This window comes from Hylobates moloch, unplaced genomic scaffold, assembly GCF_009828535.3.
Source record: "Hylobates moloch isolate HMO894 unplaced genomic scaffold, HMol_V3 SCAFFOLD_1, whole genome shotgun sequence".
Classification (NCBI taxonomy): Eukaryota; Metazoa; Chordata; class Mammalia; order Primates; family Hylobatidae; genus Hylobates; species Hylobates moloch.
Window position 1 is genome coordinate 167,602,570 of NW_026652276.1, and position 21,574 is coordinate 167,624,143.

The window sequence follows — 21,574 nt, forward strand, 5'->3', positions numbered from 1 at the left end:
GAATGAAAACACAAGTCTTCTGACTTAGAAATCAAGGATTCTATCTTTTAGGACATAGTCACATAGATGTTAAGGATATTGGCAAATAAAATTAGCAATCTTTCCAAACTCTGGGCTATATAGTATCTAGTTTACCTCAAAGTCTAGTATTTGCTCTTTTAAAATAAAATTTATTTAATTGGAATTTTGAGGAAAGAGACATTTATCTAAACACATTTTCTTTCAGCCAAGATTTCAGGAATTTGTCTTTCAAACAAATGTAGAAATGTACCTAAACACATTTTCTTTCAGACAAAAATGTTTTAAATGACTAATATCGGCAACACAAGAAAAAACATACCAATTTTACCCCAAGTAGCAGGATGACCTGGCTCTTTCCTGTTTAAGCAACATGGAACACCGGTCCTCAACTTTCAAATGTTATTCTAGTTATGTCACGGTGTACCAGTCTGTTCTGTGGCCGCTCGACTCAGTAACAGTCCTAGAAGGGGACAAGAACCATTACTGCATTCATTGACCACTTTCTAGGGCCAGAGGACACAACAAGGAGTTGGAGGATTGCTAAAGCGAACTAAGCATGCTGGATGCTCTGGGGAGGACTCAGGGTGGCTTGGTAAGGTAGAAAGCGAATTGCCTCAAGGAGTTAGAGCAAAAGAGGATGTCTTCCAGCTGAGGGAATCTCAAAGGTTTTATGGAAGAGCTGAGCGTGCAAGGATGATAGGACTTAGAGAAGAGGGCTAAAAAGGAAAAGAAATGTAGGTAGAGAAAACACATTTCTGAGGTCCTGAAATCAGCACATAGATCCTTAAACTTTATTAAGCAGTTCCAAAGAAGAGGGTCTAAAGGATGCGAAGTCAACTTTTCTGTTGACATACATTTATTGGACATAAAATGCTTGCCAGTTACTGTGCTAGGTACCGGGGATGCAAAGATATGAGTAATTTTGAACAAATTTATAACAAGGTTTAGAAATGAAACTCTCGCTTCAGTTTATGGTAAAATGTTTGATCCACAGAAATATGCTATGATATATTTTCTTCTAGGCATTCAAAGAATTCTGCAAAGAATTCCATTCTATGTTATTTTCGGGAAAAATCCAGAATAAGACAACATAAAATAGATTTACATGTGAATATGGAGTCATACAGTACACAACCTCATTTAATAAGACAGATTTAATTGCGTAATAGGATAGACACAGAAGGCCATTCATCCTGAAAGAATCGGGTTGCCTGACTACGCTATACCTATAAGCACGGAGGCTGCATCTCTCAGCCCCAGGACCTCAGCATGTGCTTCCTTCACTTGTCCCTGCTGCCAGGCCATTCACAGAAGTTTCTCCCTGGGTGCCTTCTTTGTCCCTCCTCCTACCTCTGAGATCCCACTTTATCATCGTTCACTCTCACTGTTATACCTCCACTGCTCCAACTGAGTGGTCTATCTAAGGCATGTAAACAACTTTTAGCTCAACCAAAAGCAGCTATGGCAACACAAGTTTTAGGCCATATGTGCAGCTGAGATGCAAGTATTATCTCAGAAAAGAAATGTTAGAAACCAGTGAAAATTACAGGTCACCATAAATAGAAAGAAAATATAGGTATTTTAACATGATTATCACCATCTTTTGGAAGTATATTTCCATAGTTATTTTTCTGATTACTCAGAATTCTAATATAGATGATGAAAGGATCTTAAGAACATGTTTCAAACATGTCATAACAATATGCCAAGAACATACAGGTATTCACACACACACACACACACACACACACATACAAAGGAAAAAGAAGACATGGGTGTCTATCAAAAGGGAAAAATTAAAAAAGATGATGGCAATTATACAAATATGAACATAGTACTGACATGTTGCACAAAGAAAATTATAGAGTAGTAGAACCAATGGAAGCAGAATGTTCCAAAAGATAGTATTGTTTGTTTTTTTCCTCCTTAAATGTTATAAGCTACTACTTTATATCTATTTTTTCCCTCATGGCAAATATCAAAATCATTTCAAGTTTCACTGCTCAAATGCAATGCAATAGATTACAGGCAACAGTAAAAACAGAAAAACCCAGGTCATTTCCAAATTGACAGAAAGAATTTATTTAGAAGACTGAACTTTAAAAATCATTTAAAGCTCAGAATTTTACAATGCAAAAAGTTGATAATACAATTGACTTTTCCTAAGATATTTAGCAAACTTTCAATAATATAGTTCAGGGGAAAACCCAAGAAAATATATTGGAAATGTCTGAGAAGGGAAAGAAGAATGCATTAAAATGTACTGCATTTATATTATGCTATTTCTGTTAAAATTATAGTTTCTCATGATTATTACTCAATAAAGATAACGTACACAAACACATAAATCAGGTTAAAAAGCAGGGTAACTTATTTCAAAGTTAAACTAGAAGTGTATTTTAAAATAATTGTGTAGTACATTATAGCAAAATCTCATTTCTGAGTTTCTGGAAAATATATTTTATAAACTCAAATAGCCAATATAAATCAGAAATGAATTAGATTTAGGTGTACATTATATAATTATTATTTGTAACTAAATTACATATTTCCTTAACAAGGTTAAAAATTATAGACCAGAATTTAAAATTTTATGTGTATTTCAGGGAAAACAAAATTGTACAGATATTTGATATATAAATGTTCACACATGAAATACATTCCTTATGTGACATTAACAAGTCTTTCAGTGTAAGTTACACCACCATATTTGGAAATAAGTCCATGAAATGTAATTTTTAAATACCTGTAAGATGATTTGCAACTTTAGAATATCTGGTATGCAGTGTGAAAATACTGGTTGGAGTCATTATTCTTGAGTTCTATATATTAATTCTCAGAAGACTCCTAAACAAAGAAGTTGGAATTTGGTTCACAGTTTAAAAACTTTGAACAAATTTTCTTATGATAACCTGTTACCCACAGCAGAAGTTATCTATAAACAAAAATAATCTGGTATTTACTAATTTTATACAATCAATTGTAAAACTGCCTTGGGTCTGAAGCTTTCACCAACTGGGATTTGATGTGAACCATAACCAGGGAGAGTGAACAATGATAAATTAACATAAAAGATAGCAGTATCAGGAAAAGAAGAGGACAGAGAGTTAACACTCAGTATTAACATATATAATTAAATAAAGTTTCATTGTTTTTTACATTGTCCAAATGATCTAGTAACCTAAATCATGGAATTTCTGATCTAGCAATGGTTGTTGTCAAATTCAGTAACTAAAAATTCAACCCAGTGTAGAAAAGACACTTCTCTGTTAATTTAATATTTGTGGCTATTTTTTTAATAAATGATTTATTCAAATAAATTCTAGCCATGATATGCTGGTTCCTATTTGCAGGCAATTATTTCTGGATTATATAAACATGTTAATTACCAGCAAGTAAATCTTGTTTTAAAAGGCAAATGATAAGTGTGAACAATTATCAAAATGGAGGATTCTCACTTGTGTCTCTGGCTTAAAGTCTAATTAGTGACTTGTAGTGATCCAATATTTTATGTAAATATAAAATCTAATGATTTGCCTTCTTAAATTTATAAGGTATATGAGATTATAGATAGCCTTATAAATACAAATTTTGTTCAGAAAACTGGATCTTATTTTAGAAGACATGCTCTTAACACAAATGTATTTTATGAATTATCTTAAGCTTAAAGACATACAATTATTCACTTTTATTTTTAAAGAAAAAACTATTATAATGCATTGCAAAATATGTGCTACTGGAAATGCATCAATTTTTATTTCCCTAGCCTTACCTCACACTATAATATAGAATCAATTTTATAAAGGCAAAATTTTGATTTACTGTGAGATTAATAACATGGTTTTAAAGTCAAAAGATTTATAGAATAGTATTTCCAATTCAAACAGAATTTTGCCGGGTTTTAATTTTTCTACAAAGCACTGAAGTAAATAATTTTGTGAAAAGTTTTGCTTTAAGATGTTTTAAAGGGTTTCAAGTATTCTACAGATAGAGATTTTGGGGAGAACACCAAATTCTTTCCAAAAAGACAGCTATTTCAAGTTTTCTTTTACTCCATTGTAGAAAGTTTTGAAGACTTTTTTCTCTCCAAAATCTCATTTTCACCTGAAATAATTGTATTCAAGGGTTTCTCAGCAGGTAAAGTATACATTCTTACAAGGTTTCAAATTTCAGATTTCCAATAATGCATTTAAACTGAGCACTCCTCTTTTTGTGTATGTATCTACTATCTGCAGTTCTATTATTTACACTAAATTTTAGTTCCTCTGAAACACGTTAGTGAACCCTCAGCAGTTACTAACCACTTAATAATTGTGAACCCGCCAGCCCCTTCAAGTAGGTCGTTAACCGTAAGAGTGCCTGACAATTTCCAAACCATATCCTCTGTCTAAAAGGAAAAGATAGGGCTTTGTGAGGCAGAAAGGAAGCGAAGGAAAACAAAACAAATGTAGCTCATGCTGAAAGTGAAAAGTGCTTGGACAGATTAGTATTTTCTTTTCTGCAAGGCATCCTGCCAAACTTTTTCTTTATTTTTTTAAGAGAAGAGTTATTTTTTGGTCTGATTTTTCAGTTTCTTGGAAAGTATTGGTATTTACCACCCCCATCGGCCCCTCATAATTATTGTTGGTTGTTTTGTGTTTTTCCCATCCGTCCACGTCACACAGTGAGGATACCCCCCGCTTCACCCTGTCAAAACCCCAACTCTGGGCGACCCTGGGTTTGGAAACTCCGCCGACTCCCGACGACACGTCCCACTCTCTCCCACTAATGCCGCTTATTTTAGTCGCAGGATCCCCCTACTACAGTTTCAGTGAAAGCCGGAAATTTTCATTTAACTCCCCACCCCCACCCCCCCGCGCCCTTCTAGCCCCCGACTCGTAGAAGGGAGCTAGGGAGCCCGGAGCTCGGAGCACTGCCGGGGCTCGGCCGCCTCCTTTCTCTCCGGAAGGCTTTAATTTGCACACTTTCTTGCCACTGCGCCACGAGCCCCCAGCCCCGCCGCGGGCTGGGTCTCCGGCAGAGTTGGCTTCGCGGGTCCCTGCCCCCACCCAGCACGGTCGCCCCCGCTGCCTCCCCGGCTGGGGCCCCCAGCGCCGGCCGGAGCCCCGCGGCCCCCGTCCGCCCCCAGCGAGCGGCGCGGGCGGCGCCCTCCGCCGTCCCTCCGCCCTCCGCCGCTGTGCCCACCCCCTCGCCGGAGAGAGTGCTGGTAACTCCTTCCCCAGAGTCTGATTACCTGCTCCGCGAGGCCGCGGACACGTGCGGAGAGCCGACTGACACTCGCAGCCCCCTCGGGAGGCCCGACGCGACTGGGCCCCTCAGGTGAGGAGCTGTGCGCTCGGGTGGGTGGGCTGCGGGGTGGGGGGTCCCGGGGGAGATCTGGGGGATTGGCCGGGGTCCGAGGCAGAACTGTGGGTGGGGTAAGTGGAGGGTGGCGGGGGTAGGGGGGACCTGTGTTTCCTTGGAATCGGCTTTGGTTAACCCCTTACGAACTGAGACGGGATTGGTTATGGGGGCCAGTTTTGGGGAGCTAGAGGATTCTCCTTATCTGACGAGAGGGGGAGATCCCATCCTAGGGACACCCACGACACCGAGATCCTGCTTCCACGTATCCGTGCGCACACACACCCACACGGAACACTCCTCATCCAGTTTCTCCAAACGGAACTGGAACTCTACTCGGACACTCACATAATAATTCACATTTAGGGTTTAAAATGCACTGCCTCTAGGGACTCCATGCTGGAGAATGTGCTTGCGTTTCCCCCTCGAAAACTGCCTCTCCAGCTCGCTGAGGTGTGGGTGTGGGCTCCACCTTCCCCTCCACGAGATAAATGTTAACGCAGGCTTCCTGCGGGCATGTTATACACAGAAAAGTGCACGCAGCCGGCCAGTGCCCAGGCTTGGAGCCCCGCGAAGACGCACGTTTGCTTTAGTTTCCAAGTTTACTTTTATAATTTAAAGTATTGGAGTTAAACACGCCCCGCAGTGAGCAGCCCTGGTCCCCGCAGCGCGCCCGTCCGTGTGCATATGGGCGCATCTGCGTATGCGCACACGCGGGAGTCGCGGTCCCCGGTGTGGCCTCTTGTCGCTGTGCTGGTGGCGACCCTTGTGGTGCTTGGCAGGCTTCGGGAGAGGCGCATGAAGGATTTCATTGAGTGTGAAGACAGAGAGCAGAGACAGAAAGCAGAAGGAGGCGGCTGCAGCCTTTGTAGTCGCGGAGGAATGCGGAAATGTTGAAGCACTATGTCAAACTTTTTTTGAAATGGGGTCAAGTCACATTCAGCCAGCGTGGGAAAGCAACAACAACAACAAAAAAAAGTGGAGGAGAGGGGGGGAAAAGGCATTGCTGCTCCCGTTTCTCTCCGCCGAAGCCGACCGTCTGGGGGGCGAGTGGGGGGAGAGCCAGGGCAGTGCGGGGCCCGGCGGGGGCAGCAGGCGCAGTTCCCTGCGGGGGTGGGACGTCCCCGATGCTTCCTTCGCTACGGAGCCCGGGGCTAGACTCGAGCGGGAGGGGGATGGGGGGACGCAGGACAGGCGGGTTGGGCGGCCGGCGGCGGCTCCCCGGCTACCTGTGTGGCCCTCGACCTGGCTCAGACCTCCGGGCAGTCCCTGGGGGCTCTTTCCTCGGCTTTTAAGGAAAGTTCTGAATGGAGTGAGTGCCAGAAGCTCTGCTCTCGCCGCGGCCCGCTCCACCCGCTCCTCGTGGGGGTCACGCCGTTTAATTCCTGGCAAAAGGCGAGCGGGCCAGCGGTTGCGAGGCAGGTAATTCCGAGGTGCCCCGGGAATTCCGGACACGCGGCCGTCGTGGTGAAAGTCCTGCCGAGCCGTGGAGGAGGGAGCCCCTCTAGGTCCCAGATAGCTGCTGAATGGGGAGGGAAAGTTCGGGTACCCTTCTCCGGCGCGTTGTTGTGCAGAGGGCTCCGGGGGCGTCCGGCTGCAGACTGGACCGGGCCTTTAGCCGGAGGGGGAATGGGGCAGCCACCTCTGCTACCTACAGCGGGGAGGTCCTGGGAGTGGGAAAAGGTTCGCGAGTCCGGGCCCCGAGGGCAGAGACCTTCTCTCTCACCCCTGGAGGCGCAGGATTTAACCCCCCACCCCCCACCCTCTGAAAGGGAGGTTGAGTTTTGCTCAGGTCGAAATCAGTTTAAAACTTAACGACGAGGCGCGATTATGCTATCCCCTTCCTTAAGTAAGTTATTCTTTAAGGAGACGACAAGCGAAATTGTGGCGAACACCCCTTTCTCCCACCCTTGGGATCCCGGGGGGGACGATGTCTCCCCTCCTCCAGGACCTCTCGCTCGCCCACCCCCGATTAGCCCCAACCCTCCCCGACCAGATGGCTGGTCTTCCCAAGGTTTCCACCAGGGAGGTCCTCCCAGTCGGAGAGAGAATTCCGTTTCCAGCCGAGACTCCTTTACCCCAAAAAGACCATTTGTGTATGCGAGTCGTTTTTAAATGTCTCCTCGTAGAAAAACTGAAAGTAGAAAGAAAGGAAGCAATTTCTGAGCAGATGTCTGACCACCCCTTCTCGCACATTCCCAGCATCGGGTTACAGGGTCCTGGGAGCCCCCACCCACATTCTGCGGCCCCACACGGATGGACCAACAGTCCTTCCGCTCCAGCTTGTGTGCGACCCCTGAACGCCCTCCGGCACCCCTGCACCCCGTCTCCCTGCACGTCCGGGCCTCAGGAGGCGGGGAGGGTAGCGGCGCAACACAATGATATAGGGATAAATATTAAGCCGTGACATTGACGTGCCCGGCGCCTCCCCTCCCCCGCGCTCCCGGCACACTCTGGGCTGCTCGGCACGCCCCCTCCCGTTCCACTGCGTCCCGCGCCGCTCGCTCATCCCCGAGGGGCCCCTGCAACCTCTCCGCGCGAAGACGGCTTCAGCCCTGCAGGGAAAGAAAAGTAACTTCGCTTTTCTCGGAGGAACCAGGAAGGATTAAGCGGCTTGGGAGAGGGCAGGAGCGCGCGGAGGGTAGCGATGGAGGCTTCGTAAAGGAGGAGGAGGGGAGTCTGGAGGAACCCCGAGGAAGGCTTCTGGGCTGTCTGATTGCACTTTCTTCTTAACCTCCTGTCTCCTCCTTTAGGTGCAATGATTCTGGACTGAGAAGCGCTTGGGCAGAGGCTATGTAATCGTCTCTGTCTGTGTTGAGGACTTCGCTTCGGGGAGGGAAGAGGAGGGATCGGCTCCGCTCCTCCGGCGGCGGCGGCGGCGACTCTGCAGGCGGAGTTTCGCGGCGGCGGCACCAGGGTTACGCCAGCCCCGCGGGGAGGTCTCTCCATCCAGCCTCTGCAGCGGCGAAAGCCCTAGCGCCCGAGCGCCTGAGCCGGCGGGGAGCAAGTAAAGCTAGACCGATCTCTGGGGAGCCCCGGAGTAGGCGAGCGGCGGCCGCCAGCTAGTTGAGCGCACCCCCCGCCCGCCCCAGCGGCGCCGCGCCGGGCGGCGTCCAGGCGGCATGGAGAAGGACGGCCTGTGTCGCGCTGACCAGCAGTACGAATGCGTGGCGGAGATCGGGGAGGGCGCCTATGGGAAGGTGTTCAAGGCCCGCGACTTGAAGAACGGAGGCCGTTTCGTGGCATTGAAGCGCGTGCGGGTGCAGACGGGCGAGGAGGGCATGCCGCTCTCCACCATCCGCGAGGTGGCGGTGCTGAGGCACCTGGAGACCTTCGAGCACCCCAACGTGGTCAGGTGAGCCAGGGAGCTGCGCTCTCGCCATCTGGGGCCGCGCGCGCGCGGGGAGGGCCGAGCCAGGAATCCTCAGGCCCAGAAAGGTGCGGGGCAGAGGGCCACTGGGGAGGTCCTGCGCGACCTGTTGGTCTTACAGAGTGAGAGTTAAGTTTTATCGACAGAGCCGCGAGCCAGAGCCGGTGACCTTGCCAGACAGCGAGCCGAAAGACAAGTCAAAAAAACATGACCTGCGCAGGCTTCCCTGCAGCTGTGCAACTTAGAAGCGTTTTCTCCCTGCCCGCCCTGAAGGAGGGTCCGGGGGAGGTAGGTGCGTTTTAGGGACAGGATAAGCCAACCTGAGACATGCCCCGCTAGCCCCTTCATATTTTTCCTGGCCATGACGTTAGGGAATTTTTGAAAGACAGAGTAGGTGAGACTGGAGAATGAGGATGCTGTGTGATAATCAGTGGGAACTTCATGGGTGGAGCCTAGTATAAATCAGGTTAAGAAGATGCAGAAACATCATAATATTTTTGCCAGTCATATTCTCAGTTTCTCTTTATTAAAGTTGCGTAATAAGAATGACTCCTGGTGGTCTAAGGAGTTTGAGTGCTGATGCCCAATCTCAAACAGCGTCATAAAAATTTCTTCCAAAACTGTTATCCCTGCGTCTGTTTTACTTTGTATCTCTTGTATCTCTGGGTGGACATACTCTGTAGACTAATTCTCCAAAGGGTTAAATGTGAGTCCAAGATGTGGTATGGTTAGATCATAAATGTTCTGCCCATGCTTCTCCCAGATGGGTCGTGCGAGTGGGTGGGGAGACAGCAGTTCTTACTCTTTCCTGTGTGGTAACCAGTATTAAATGAAAATGTGTGACTTAGGATAATGGTGTTTTCTTAGTGATCCTGGAATTTCCCCATTGTGTGGTTGACATTGTTTGGTTGTGTCATCCTTTTCCTTTTTAAACAGAGATGCATAGCTTTACATTGAAAAGGAATGCCTAGAAACTTCTACAAATTGGGTTGTGATTTTACCTTTCTTGATCTTGAGAAAATGTGTAGCAGAAATATCTTTTTTCTCATCCATTTAGGGCTTCTGTTCAACAAATACATGCCTACTGTGTGCGCTGAGGATGAAATGATGTAAATAAGCACAGCTAAATATTTTTGTAAAAAGTCAAACAATTTAACATTAGTCATCAAAGTGGAGAGACCCAAGACTGACCTTTGAAATACCAAACTCTCCACAGACTCAGAGAGACCAAGTATCTACAGAATCTTCCTGGGAGGTTTTAACTTGTCTCCTCTTATCCCAGGCTGGTGATTTGTGCGGTGCTTTGTTCCCAACGCAGTTTAGACTCAAGCTAGAAGGCATCAAAGAATCATAAATATATAAATAAAGCAGTAAATGGTTATAAAGTTAGGACCGCATTATACCTCTGCTTTAGCTAGTGAAGGAGAATGAGTGTTTTGGAAGATGAGATTATATATAAAAAGCTATAGATGACTTTTTTTCTGTGTATTTTCTTTGTTAAAAACAACAAAATCCCTTTGGGGGGCTCTTTGTGATATTGGAGGGAAAAGGGGAGGGTATATTTAGCCCCCTGTAACTCAGCTGTCGTCCTAGAGGAATCACCTAATACATCCCGAAGGATGAATTCCACCACTACAAATTTAAGACGGAAGTTCTTGTTTTATTTTGTCTGTTACCTATGGAGTATCCAATTAAGTCACGTATATGAATGAATAATGTCCTTCCAAACGTAGAGGTACTGCAGAGGCACCCCTGTATAACACTATTGTTTACAAAGCTCACGCCATTCTTATACCAGAAGCACACTTTCTGCCATTGTGCTTGTAGATTTTGTGTGATCCATCCTATTCTCTTGATTTATCCTCCTGAGATTGATGTGTTTCTAGACGTTTCTAACTGACCCATGGATTCTGTACTGTGAATTTCAGGAGAATATACTTATGAACTGAAGACAAAGGCATTGTTTTCTAAAATTATTTTTACGTGTTAAGTGGTGATGATGGCACCTACCTGTTAAAGTCGTGAGAATAAAATGAGATGGTGTATGTGAAAGCACTTTGTAAATTTGAAAGTACTTCAGATATCTAAAGGATTGTTTGCATTTCAGCAGATTTGTGGTCTCTTGCCATGGAGCAGCTTCACAGGGAGGGGTCAATTCACCTGACCTTTTTTGTAGAACAAATCATATTCAAACCCAGACATTACAGGCTCTGGAACCAAGAAGATGCTTGAGGATAATTAGCCTGTAGGATGTCAGAAAAGACTCCCAGTCACAAGCCATGAAATTCAGTGATACTTGAGGAAATTATTGATGATGTCACCCTCATGAGCTACAGATCTTCATTCTCTTTTTGTTTCCTTCCTGTTTCTTCTCTTCTGCCTCTGCCTTGAAACAACCATTAGTCCCCATGATTTGCTTGGCCAGACTAAGAATTCTGGATTTTAGAGGTTGCAAATATTTGCTCAGACAGGGTCAGGAAATAAGGACAGTTGACAGCAATTCTTTTCTTTCCAAGGGAGAGTTGTCAAAGTTGGGTCCCCAAACCTGTGATTTATTATTGCCCCTAGGATTAGTTTTACAGTCTTAAGCCTGGTTCTTTAATGGTTTCTTAAAAGGGCAGATGCTTTTATAAGTACCTTCAAGTCATAAGTAATTGATCATAATTATAGGCCCTTCCCACAGATAGTTAAGCCTTTAAGCTAACAGAGCATAATAAACATATTAGTTTTTTCAAAAGTTTAAGATTTAATTTTGATGGATTTGCCAGAAAAGCTGACTTGTTATTGCTGGCAATGGTACTGCCTGCATGCACAGGGATAATGACTTGAAATTCTTGCTTACCTGCACTTGATGTATCCCAGGCCCTCGCTTGATCAGCCAGTCAGTGTCTGGGAAGTAAATTTACTCTTTTTTTACATTTGGTAATCCCAAATCCTGGAACCTTTGCCAGAATAGGACTTCACTGTGAACCTGTATTGGAGTTTCTGCACTGCACAAATGGATCTTGTTTTAACAGCCTGAACTAAAAACAAGAGATAAAATTATAGCATGTTTTGTCAGCAGTCTGTTCATTCACCAAATATTTACTGAGGGTCCACTATGTGCCAGACTCTTCTAGAAGTTGGGGATATAGCAATGAACAAGCCTGGAAAAGTCTCCGCACTTGTAGAACTTGCCTCGTAACGAGATGAGCAGTTCTTTCTTCTCTTTAAAAATTTACGCATATTTATTTTAATTGCTTTGCTTTGTTATACTTAACCTAACCAGTTTTATAGAACAACTGATTTCTGATAATTCGGTTACCAGGAATTTCCTGACTGAGTAGGCAACATAACCAAAAGGCTAATCAGAATCAAGTGCTTTTTGAAGATTAAATTTTACCTTAGGGACATAGGGATTTATCTATATGAGATACTGACACATAGCTAATATAAGTGAACATTTGAGCTCCATTTATTCAAAAAGGATTTAGGAAGGGCATGCGCTTTAAAAACCATGGGGCTAGATGCTGGGAAAGATACCTGGGTAAATCATACCTGGCTACTCTCCTGAAGCAGTTCTTCCCATGTTTGAAGGAATAAGATGATCACCATAACCCTGATACATGATAGGATCATGTGCTGTAAGAAAGATACAAGCAAGTGCTTACCTGTATTGTCTCTAGGGATTGTATTTATTAGTGTAACAGTAAAAGCAATTCAAATTCAAGTATTGGCTCTGGAAACTAAAAGTCATTACATATCAGTGAATAAACTTACGATGTTTAAATATTATAATTAGAGTAGTCACTGCTTTAAAAACAAAACAAAAAACCCAAAGAAAAGGCTGTAAAGCTTAATGATTATTCAAGGAGAGTTTTCTAATTTTCTCTTTTTTAAAGATCTTAGTAATATATTTCATAAAAGGTGAGTAAAAATGTGATTTTCTCTGGAAAACCTAATTGTTAACAGGGTAAAAGACACATGACGTATTTGATTCTGTAAAGCCAGGTCTTCAACTGGATTAGTTCATGAGAATCCTTCTGAATAAAATTGCTATTTGTGTGGTTGAATAATACATTTACTAGGGCTTTTTTCAATAAAAGCAGGAAAAGCAGGAGTTTAATTCTCCTTTTAAATATCAGTATGTTAAAAATATGTTTGTTCTTTCTGTCTCTGAGAGTTCCTTGAAAAGTTTCTAATTTATCAAGGTTGTTTAGTAAATAAACATTTTCACAATGGTATTCTGCTCATTTTTTATTCCTACAGAAGAACTTGATAATGCTGAATTTTTGACATTGCAGTTATATCCCTTTTATACAACTATTATCAACATAGAATTATTAGAATCTCTCTATGGAATCAAGGACAAAAAAGGTCTATAAGAGGAAAACTTGTATAAACTTGAATATCTTTGGGGATATTTTCCTATATTTAAGACGTGGGTAAATGAATATCTATGCAAATAGGTTCCTATTAAAAATAAATTATTTCTTTTTTAAAAAAACAAATGCCTCACTATTAATGATTTCTTAAGAAAGTTTTTTAAGAAGGAAACACACCATACATGCGGCCTATCATTGTAAAACCATGGATATTAGGGTTGGAAGACACTCTGGAGGTCAAGCTACTTGTCTGTCATGCCATTTTAAAGTTATTGACTTGTTCTTAAAACTAAGTAGCAATTTTTGTTTGTTTGTTTGATGGAAGCAGTTAAATCGGGTGAGTACATTTCTAGTTTGGAAAAAATGAACTATATGTAGACAAAAGTGACAGTTTGCCAGGATTTGCCAGGAATGAATGACATAACAATAAATGAATAACAATTCAGTAAATTCCTGAATTCTGCAGTATACCGTACTGAAGTATAGCTCTTCAAAAGTATTATTCCAGTAAATTCTTCTTTTAAGGAAGTTGTGCTATAATTATGATAATTTAAATTAATTATAATAATTTAAAATATCTATAGTTAAATGATAATACAGGTAAATTATATAGGTAATTCATTAATAATATTGAATTCATTTTAGAGAAAGAGGAATAGGAAAAATTGAAACACTTAGTACTTGTCTGATGAATGAAGTATTACATAATGTGGCTCTGGCACATTACGTAACATTCTGGTTAATGAAATAACATCATAATACTTAAAAATTAGATGGCACAACAACCATCAGACACATAAATATGTGTTTTCCATGCCTTCTGAGGAACTAATCACACTATTGTTCTTTCTCATGAGGTTCAGATGAGTTGCTCTGTCTTCATAGGAAGTAAATTAATTGTGAGCTTCTTGATGTAACAGAACACAGCAGAGATGAAATCTGGGTGTCAGTGAATTGTTAACAGGAGAAGTTAGTGTGTATGATCTTGGGCTTTGTCCAAGATCCAGGAGGCAGCACTGAAAACGCACCAGTGGTTGATAACAAGCATTCTTACATGAAGGTCACCATTTGAGTGATGATCCATAGATGCTAGGTTTGGTGGAGCAGGCAGGCCAGCAATCAGAGAGACGATTTTTCCAAGAGCTGCTTGGTAATTGTCTTGAATATCACCAGTTTGCTGCCATACCTGATTTTTATTTTACCAGCTGCACATGTAGCTTCTCTTGCCTGAGAGGTGAACCGGAGGGACTGCAAGGCACGTGGCAGGAATCTATGCAAGTGTACATTTGTAGTCTGGAAGTCCATTTGAGTCAGGATTATTATGAAACATTTTTGACCATCTCCTTTGTCTATAGTAGTTTGCCGAAATTTGGACATCTACTGGCTTTGTAATTTAAGTAGCCATTTAAATTATTCCTATTCTCTGGCCTTCCTAAAGGATTTAGTTCAGTAGAATTAGAATCACAGCATAAGGATTTTTTTAATTGGAAGAAGTCTTAGATTTAACCTCGTGCAACCCCCTTTGATCTGTTTTATAATAATAAAATTTGAGTTTTATGAATGCAAAACATTATCTCATTGTTAGTGAACAGTGTTATTCTGTGATTATATGCATTGTAGATATAAACTGATTGAGGATGGCTAAGATTCAGACAGAGGTTTATATTAAACATTAGCAGGACAGGATGACTGATGGTCATTGCATATACCAGAAAAAAATCCCTTGAGATGTAAAAGTATTTTCAGTTTAGTGACTTTATGTTTGCTGACTTGAGGACCAGGATTGTGTATTTTACATCCATAAATAACATGGTGTCCATAACCATTGGTTAACCCATATATGTTTCCTGATTGATTGAAATTTTAAACCCCTTAGATAAGCACTTTTCATCCTTTTAGAGTTGTATACTGCATTAGCAAGTATCTTGACTATTGACATTGGGAGATCTGTGGGTATTAACTGTAAGGCATACACATGTGAAGTCTATTTAGGAAGAGTCTTCAAATACTTATTCATATTTAAACTTTTCCTGACTACCCATTTTTTATCTTCAATATTGTACTTGCTTTGGCTTTGACAGGATATTCTCATGTTCTTCCTCTGTATTTGTTAACGTGTATCCTACAGACAAATGGACTACTCCATTTGCCCTAATAGATTTCTTGCCATCCACCTCTGTTACTTTAATTTGAACAGATCTCTGAATGTGCACTTGGTACCTCTCCTGCACCACTCTCCACCTGTTGAAATTCTGCTTATCCTTCAGGGCCAACCTCAAATGTCACTTTCTTTGTTCTGTATTCCTTAATACCTCGATTTGGATAACATTTCTGCTTCCTTTGAGCCCTGGTAACTTTGGACCTCCTTTATGGCACTTAGCTTGTTATCTGTCCCCTTATATTATTTCTGTTATGTAAGATGGAATGTTAACTCTCATGACAGCCCTCTTCTGACTCTCTACTCTTTCACACTCTATTTGTAAGCTCTTTAAGGCAGAGAGTGTCTTGTGGTCACGTTCGTTTATACCCTATATCCATTGGATATAAGGTGAATATGTAACAAGTTGAGTGAAATCATTGAAAAGGGGTCCAGTTATAGAGGAAGACACCATATGAATTATTTCTATCATGTGAAATAATGTTAATACTAAGGAGTGTCAAGGAGGGAGAATGGATCTGTATATTGGATTACACTTATTGGAATTCCTGGGAAATAATTTAGGAAATACTGAAAAAAGGAAGTTTCATTTTTGTCTTACTCCAATCGACATAGTTTATATGAAAGTGAGTTTTAAAATTTAAGTATGATTCATTGTTATAGTTAACTGTGCAACCTTGGACTTAATTTATATACTGCAAAGAAGACATTAACATTAGGAAATGAGCATGCATTCAGCAAAAGCTGAAAATGATTTGAACATTTCAAATGTAAGAAAGTAAGGTATTATAAATACATTTTGATCAATTGCTTGAATTCTTTTATTTTCCTCATTAATTTTAATTTCTTTGCCTTTCAATAGTGGAAAACCTGTTAGAGCAGAATTAGATAAAACCTTCCTAATAATTTCTATAAAAGATGATGATTCTGAATTTCATTTGAGCCTTGTCTTCTACTCCTCTTCATAATTTGTGTACAGAGAATTTGGATTCCATCTTGACAAACTGGTAGGTTTAATTAAGAAGTATTCTTCCAGTTTGAACTCATTCCAGTTTCTTAAGACACATATGGTTAGGGTGTGTGTGTGTGTGTGTGTGTGTGTGTGCACGCATGTGCATGCAGAACAGTGGAGTACAAGATTCTCGAAAGAAGGGACTGTGTTGTCTTGTTCCTTGCAGTATCCCAAGCATTTAGCATGATGTCTGATGTCTTGTAACCCTGAATAAGTATTTCTAAGTGAGAGAATATGCGCCATTTAGAAATTCAGAATTTAATTTTTTTTAGTTAGAAATGAGTAATCATGTCTGAAAATACAGGTGAGGTCTCTGGCATTCAGCAAGTATTTATGAGCATCTGTTATGTTCAGTGCTTTGTTAAGTGGGATTAAGTCAGTAGTCACAAAAAGTGCATATTGAAATGTTTACCCAAAAAATGGTATGTGTTCTGAATTTGTTTCAAAATGGGATAGAGATGCAATAAGAATGGACTATGAGTTGATCACTGTTGAAACTGTGGAGTTTTATTGTACTAGTCTCTCTGCATTTATATATGTTTGAAATTTTCCATAATAATAAGTCTTTTAAATGTTCATGCTTGTGGGCTAGGAGTCAGAAAACTGATTCTTATCCTGATTCCTCTACTTATTATTTAATAGTTGAGTGACCTAGGGTAAATTCCTCATGTCTCTTGGCTGCCATATCCCCACAATAAAATAGAAATTACTACTGCTCTTTAGACCTTGGTGGTTTACTCTGATCAAATGAAATTATGTATACAAAGATCTAATATTATACAAATATAAGGTATTATTAACAAAACGAATTCCTGCTCTCAAGTAGTTTATAATTTCCTGGAAGAAACTGACATGTACACAGATATCTGTATTACCGATTGGCAGCACTTTCATTCCACCCTACATTGTGAAAGTATGAATGGAGCTAGGTACTTCTGAAAAGATGTGTATTGAGTTTATAGTAATTAAAGTAAAATATAATCTTTCATTTGGGTATTGGATATTGGTGTCGTGTTTACCCAGTGCTCTTCCTGTTTATTAATGGGTTTATTGTGGGAGTGTCTGTGGACCAAATGCTCCTGAGAACACGTTGTCAAAACTGATGGGAGCTTGATGATTTCTTCTGTATTTCACTATTCAAATTAACCCAAAGAGGAGTTGGATTCTTTGCTTGTTCTTTCTTTCTTTTATTTTTTAATTTCAAAATCTCAAACAGAATTATTCATTTTTGTCATACCTTGGAATTTCTGCTTGTTTATTTTCTGAGGCTGTTCCTATGGCGTGACTGACTTATGACATTTAAAATTTTGTTCTGTGTCCTCTGTTTAAATCATTAAGAGTTCTATTCACAGCAATGAAACAGTTCTTTTTTAGGGGCACTAATCTTTAGTGAATTTGCTTTTTTTTTTCCTTTGCTTCCTTTTATTGCAAATAATCTTATAATTTCTGTGGTAGGTGTTCCTAATGATTAGAAAAAAACATTCATTTATCCTAAAATACTTTTATTTTTAGAAGGTTCAAAGTATAAAGTTAGGAACATTAACTCTTACACCTTTCCAGCAGCAGAACAAGAAAAACAAAAGAAGGCCAGGCACAGTGGCTCACACCTGTAATTCTAGCACTTTGGGAGGCTAGGGCGGGAAGATTCCTTGAGCCTAGAAGTTAGAGACCAGCCTGGGCAACATAGGGAGACCCTGTCTCCACAAATAATAAAAACTTTTTCTGAAAAAAGACATCTTTGCATTTCAAGGGTAGACTTTTAAACTTTAGTTTTAAAGTTTAGTTTACTCAGACCAGTACGTTTTAAAACTTTTTAGAAGAACCCAAGGGACTGTCTGAGTCATTTCAAGTTGGGAGTTTTAGCTGATATAGTATACATTTCAACCATGTAGAATCACTTTAAAAAGTTGTTAAATAATCTTGGGTTAAAATGAGATATTTTCTTGTTGAACCATGAGAAACCAAGAGACAGATTTGGAGATTGGGCTAGAAGGGACTCCCAGTGCTGATCATGAATGAAATACATTCAAATTATGTAAGTTCCCTTGACCTGGGAAAACATAGCTTCTTTGAAATGACGCATGTTTTTTTTTTTTTTTTACATATTAAGACTCAAAAGAAGAGTGGTAACATTCTGCTAATTCTTACAAATTATTTTAAGCCCATGAAACTTAATCAATGGCTATTTAACTTCTAGCTGATTAGATGAGAACTGATGCCACTTGGGTTCTCAGCTAAAGTTTTGTGAAGGGAAGAAGTCTATTTCACAGACATTACTCCTCAAGTATTGACTGACTCAAAGTGATGGAACTGATTTCAAGGAGAGCTGTATGAATGTGACTGACTCGGTATTACCAATCCAATCCTAGAAAAACTAGACTTTTGAGATGAGTCAAGAGAAACATCTTTGTTTAGGAAAGATGGTATAGGTTTGTTTTTTTTTTTTAACTTTAGTTGATAAAAGTAAGAGGTGAATCCATCATTAGGCAAATAGAAAATGGTCTGGAGATGTATTTATGTATCTGAAAGGACAACATGCTCATTAAAAGAAGGGAAGAAGGTGGTAGAAGATAAGCTAAGTTAAGGTAGCAGTGAGAGAGAAAATAAAAAAAACAGTAAGAGAACTTGGGATAGTGAGTAGATCTGAAGTTTCTTGATAAACTTCAAACTCTGAAACCTGGTGATCTGAAAGTAGATGAAAATTCTGCCATATTTAGAAAGCCCTCAAACCAGTGCTTATGGAACGAGTAAACTCAGATTATCATTCTTACAATTCTGCAAAAATAAAATGGCATTGCTGTCTGCTTTTTCTTGGGCACCTTATTTTAATCATTTTTGCATTGCCCAGTGTGCCTAGCACTCAATTATCTGTTGAATATTTGTATGAATTAATGTTGAATGTCAGCTTCCCATTAGAATATAAGCTCCCTGAGGGCAAAAATTTTTGTTTTGCTCCCTGCATTATCTCCAGCATCCAGAACAGTGCCTGGTAAATATCAGTTGAGTAAATGACTGAGTGAATAAATAGTTAAGCCATGACTAAAGATTACTGTTTTCACAGTAACTTTATTGACAGTAAAAATGTAAACTAACACTACAATTTATTAGATATTTTATTTTTCTATTCACTCAGTATTGCATTTAAAACTCTTCAAAATTATATAGTCTCTAATAGGTAGTAAATTGGATTCTGACCTAAGAATTAGGAGTTATTTAATAATGTAATGATTGGCAAGTAGATTGGACACTGAGATATACCCTTTCTAAGCTAATTCTTCCACTACTGTTTTCATTAAATTATGAACATAATTTTATGCCAATAATATTAAGTGATATTTTAATGATATTTTAAATCATCATATCAGTTTTTGCAGATTGAATTTACATATTTTGATGGAAATTTATGAACATGGTTTAAGATTCTCTGGGCTGTGACTGCTCATTTTTGTTTTACTGTAAAATTAGTTATATTAAAATATGACTTCTAAAGAGTCATATTTTATATTTCCCTAAAGAGCCTTATATTAATGGCCATAGCTGTCCTTACAAGCAGGGATGCCCATGTAATATGTATGTCATATTAAAATATTGACGTGCATTTCCCTAAAGAGCCTTGTGTAAATGGCTATCGCTGCCTTTACAAGCTGTGAAGCCCGAGTGGCCAGTCCCATTATGAACCTTGTCCCATTACTCCTGTTTGGGGCTACCATTCCAAGCACCTTCCTCCTCTGCTTAGAATAGCTGATCGTGATCACGTAATGGGTTGTGACATCACTGATAATACTAATATATTATTACGTAGCAATAAACTAATTATATATATAACATAATTTATATAATATGTATAGTAATAAGAGAATTAAGGAAAAGAAAGGGAAAGAAGGAAGGAAGAGAGGGAATGAGTAATAGAATAGAAAAGAAAAAAAAAATTGTGGTGTTCCCAGTCAGTTGTCAGATATGTTGCAAGGAAGTTAATAGAGTACCAAAGTTTGCAGGTGAGGAGAGTTATTTGCAGTTTTTTGTTTAAAATAATTACATTTTTCTATTAAAGCAATTTTTCTGGTTAATATTGCTATGTAGTAAATTACTCCAACATGTAGGGGCCTAAAACAACCATTATCTTATATTCATGAATTTAGCAGGTGGAGAATTCAGACAGAGCACAGTGAGAGTGGCATATCTCTGTTCCAAGATGTCTGGGACATCAGCTGGAAATTATTCAAAAACTGGTAGTTTGATTATTCTAGGCGTCTTCACTTTCAAGCCTGGGTGGTTCATGCAAGTTGGTTGGCGAAGGCTGGGATCTGAGCTCGGGTTTTTGAGCAGAGCACCTACACTGACCTACACCAGGTGGCCTGGGCTTCCCTTTCAGCATCAAAGCTTCAGAATAGTTGAACATACATGTTGGCTCATGGCTTTAAAAGTTGGTGTCCCTGAGAACAAGCAGTGTTAATTATGCCATGTTTTGTTGTTTATATTTGAGTTCAAAGCCCCAGAGATTCAAGAGGTAGAGACATACACCACCTCTTAATGGAAGGAATGTTAAAGAATTTCCACTCCCCCACCCCCAGCTTTTTTGTAATCATGACATTAATACTAATACTAAGTAGTATGAAAGGGCTTATGATAAAAAAGGCAAAGCTCCTGCCCCAGTTATTCCTATTCCCAATACTCAGATACAGCTTCTTTTCACTGTCTGTTTTTGGTGCTTCTGTTTATGGTCTCCATAAATTTAGATAATATGCTGTTGCTCTAGTTCTTGATATTTAAACTTCAGTAATATCTATTGACTTTCTACTCTGAAAAATGAGGACTTAGCTTGATAATACTACTGTGTATTTCCTTCACTTTCTGTAAGATAGGGATATTTTTATTTCATATAATAATTTTAAATAATATCCCTAAACTTCAATTTTTTGTACTTTCACTTTGGGCAGTATCTCTTGATTCTCCATTTAGTAAGAAGAGAATATTTTATCCCCCTAACCTTTCTTCCACTTATGTTCTCCCTTTAACATCACAATTTCTATCAGATACTTTGCTAAAATTGTTTATTTGCATTCTGTTCCGCACTGCAACAGAGGCTTCCCTGCTTTTCTAAAGGTTGACCCTTGCAAGTTGAACACTGGTAAACAGTGCTTACATTCTTCTAACTATATAGAGAGAGTTCAGTGCTAGGTCAAATACTCAGCCTTTATGTTTCCTTCTCTCCAGGTTCAACATTATAACCCTATGAAGCTGATGGAGTCCTTCTTTCTTAAAAACAGACATCTGGATTCTCTTTTCTTATTCTGCATCACTTGTTTAAA

General features: G+C 40.2%; 1 protein-coding gene across 2 annotated transcripts in view; it reads left to right on the forward strand.

Moving 5' to 3' along the window:
• The first annotated feature begins 7,706 nt into the window (after positions 1-7,706).
• The window catches only part of CDK6 (cyclin dependent kinase 6), a 233,703-nt gene continuing 219,835 nt past the window's right edge, over positions 7,707-21,574 (forward strand). Inside the window, exon 1 of one of the 2 annotated variants that reach the window (XM_058424585.1) lies at positions 7,707-8,716. In XM_058424585.1, coding sequence (XP_058280568.1) covers positions 8,484-8,716 — 233 coding nt within the window. In that variant the 5' untranslated portion in view covers positions 7,707-8,483. The remainder of the gene's footprint in view (positions 8,717-21,574) is intronic. The other variant, XM_058424582.1, reaches the window with a different exon arrangement.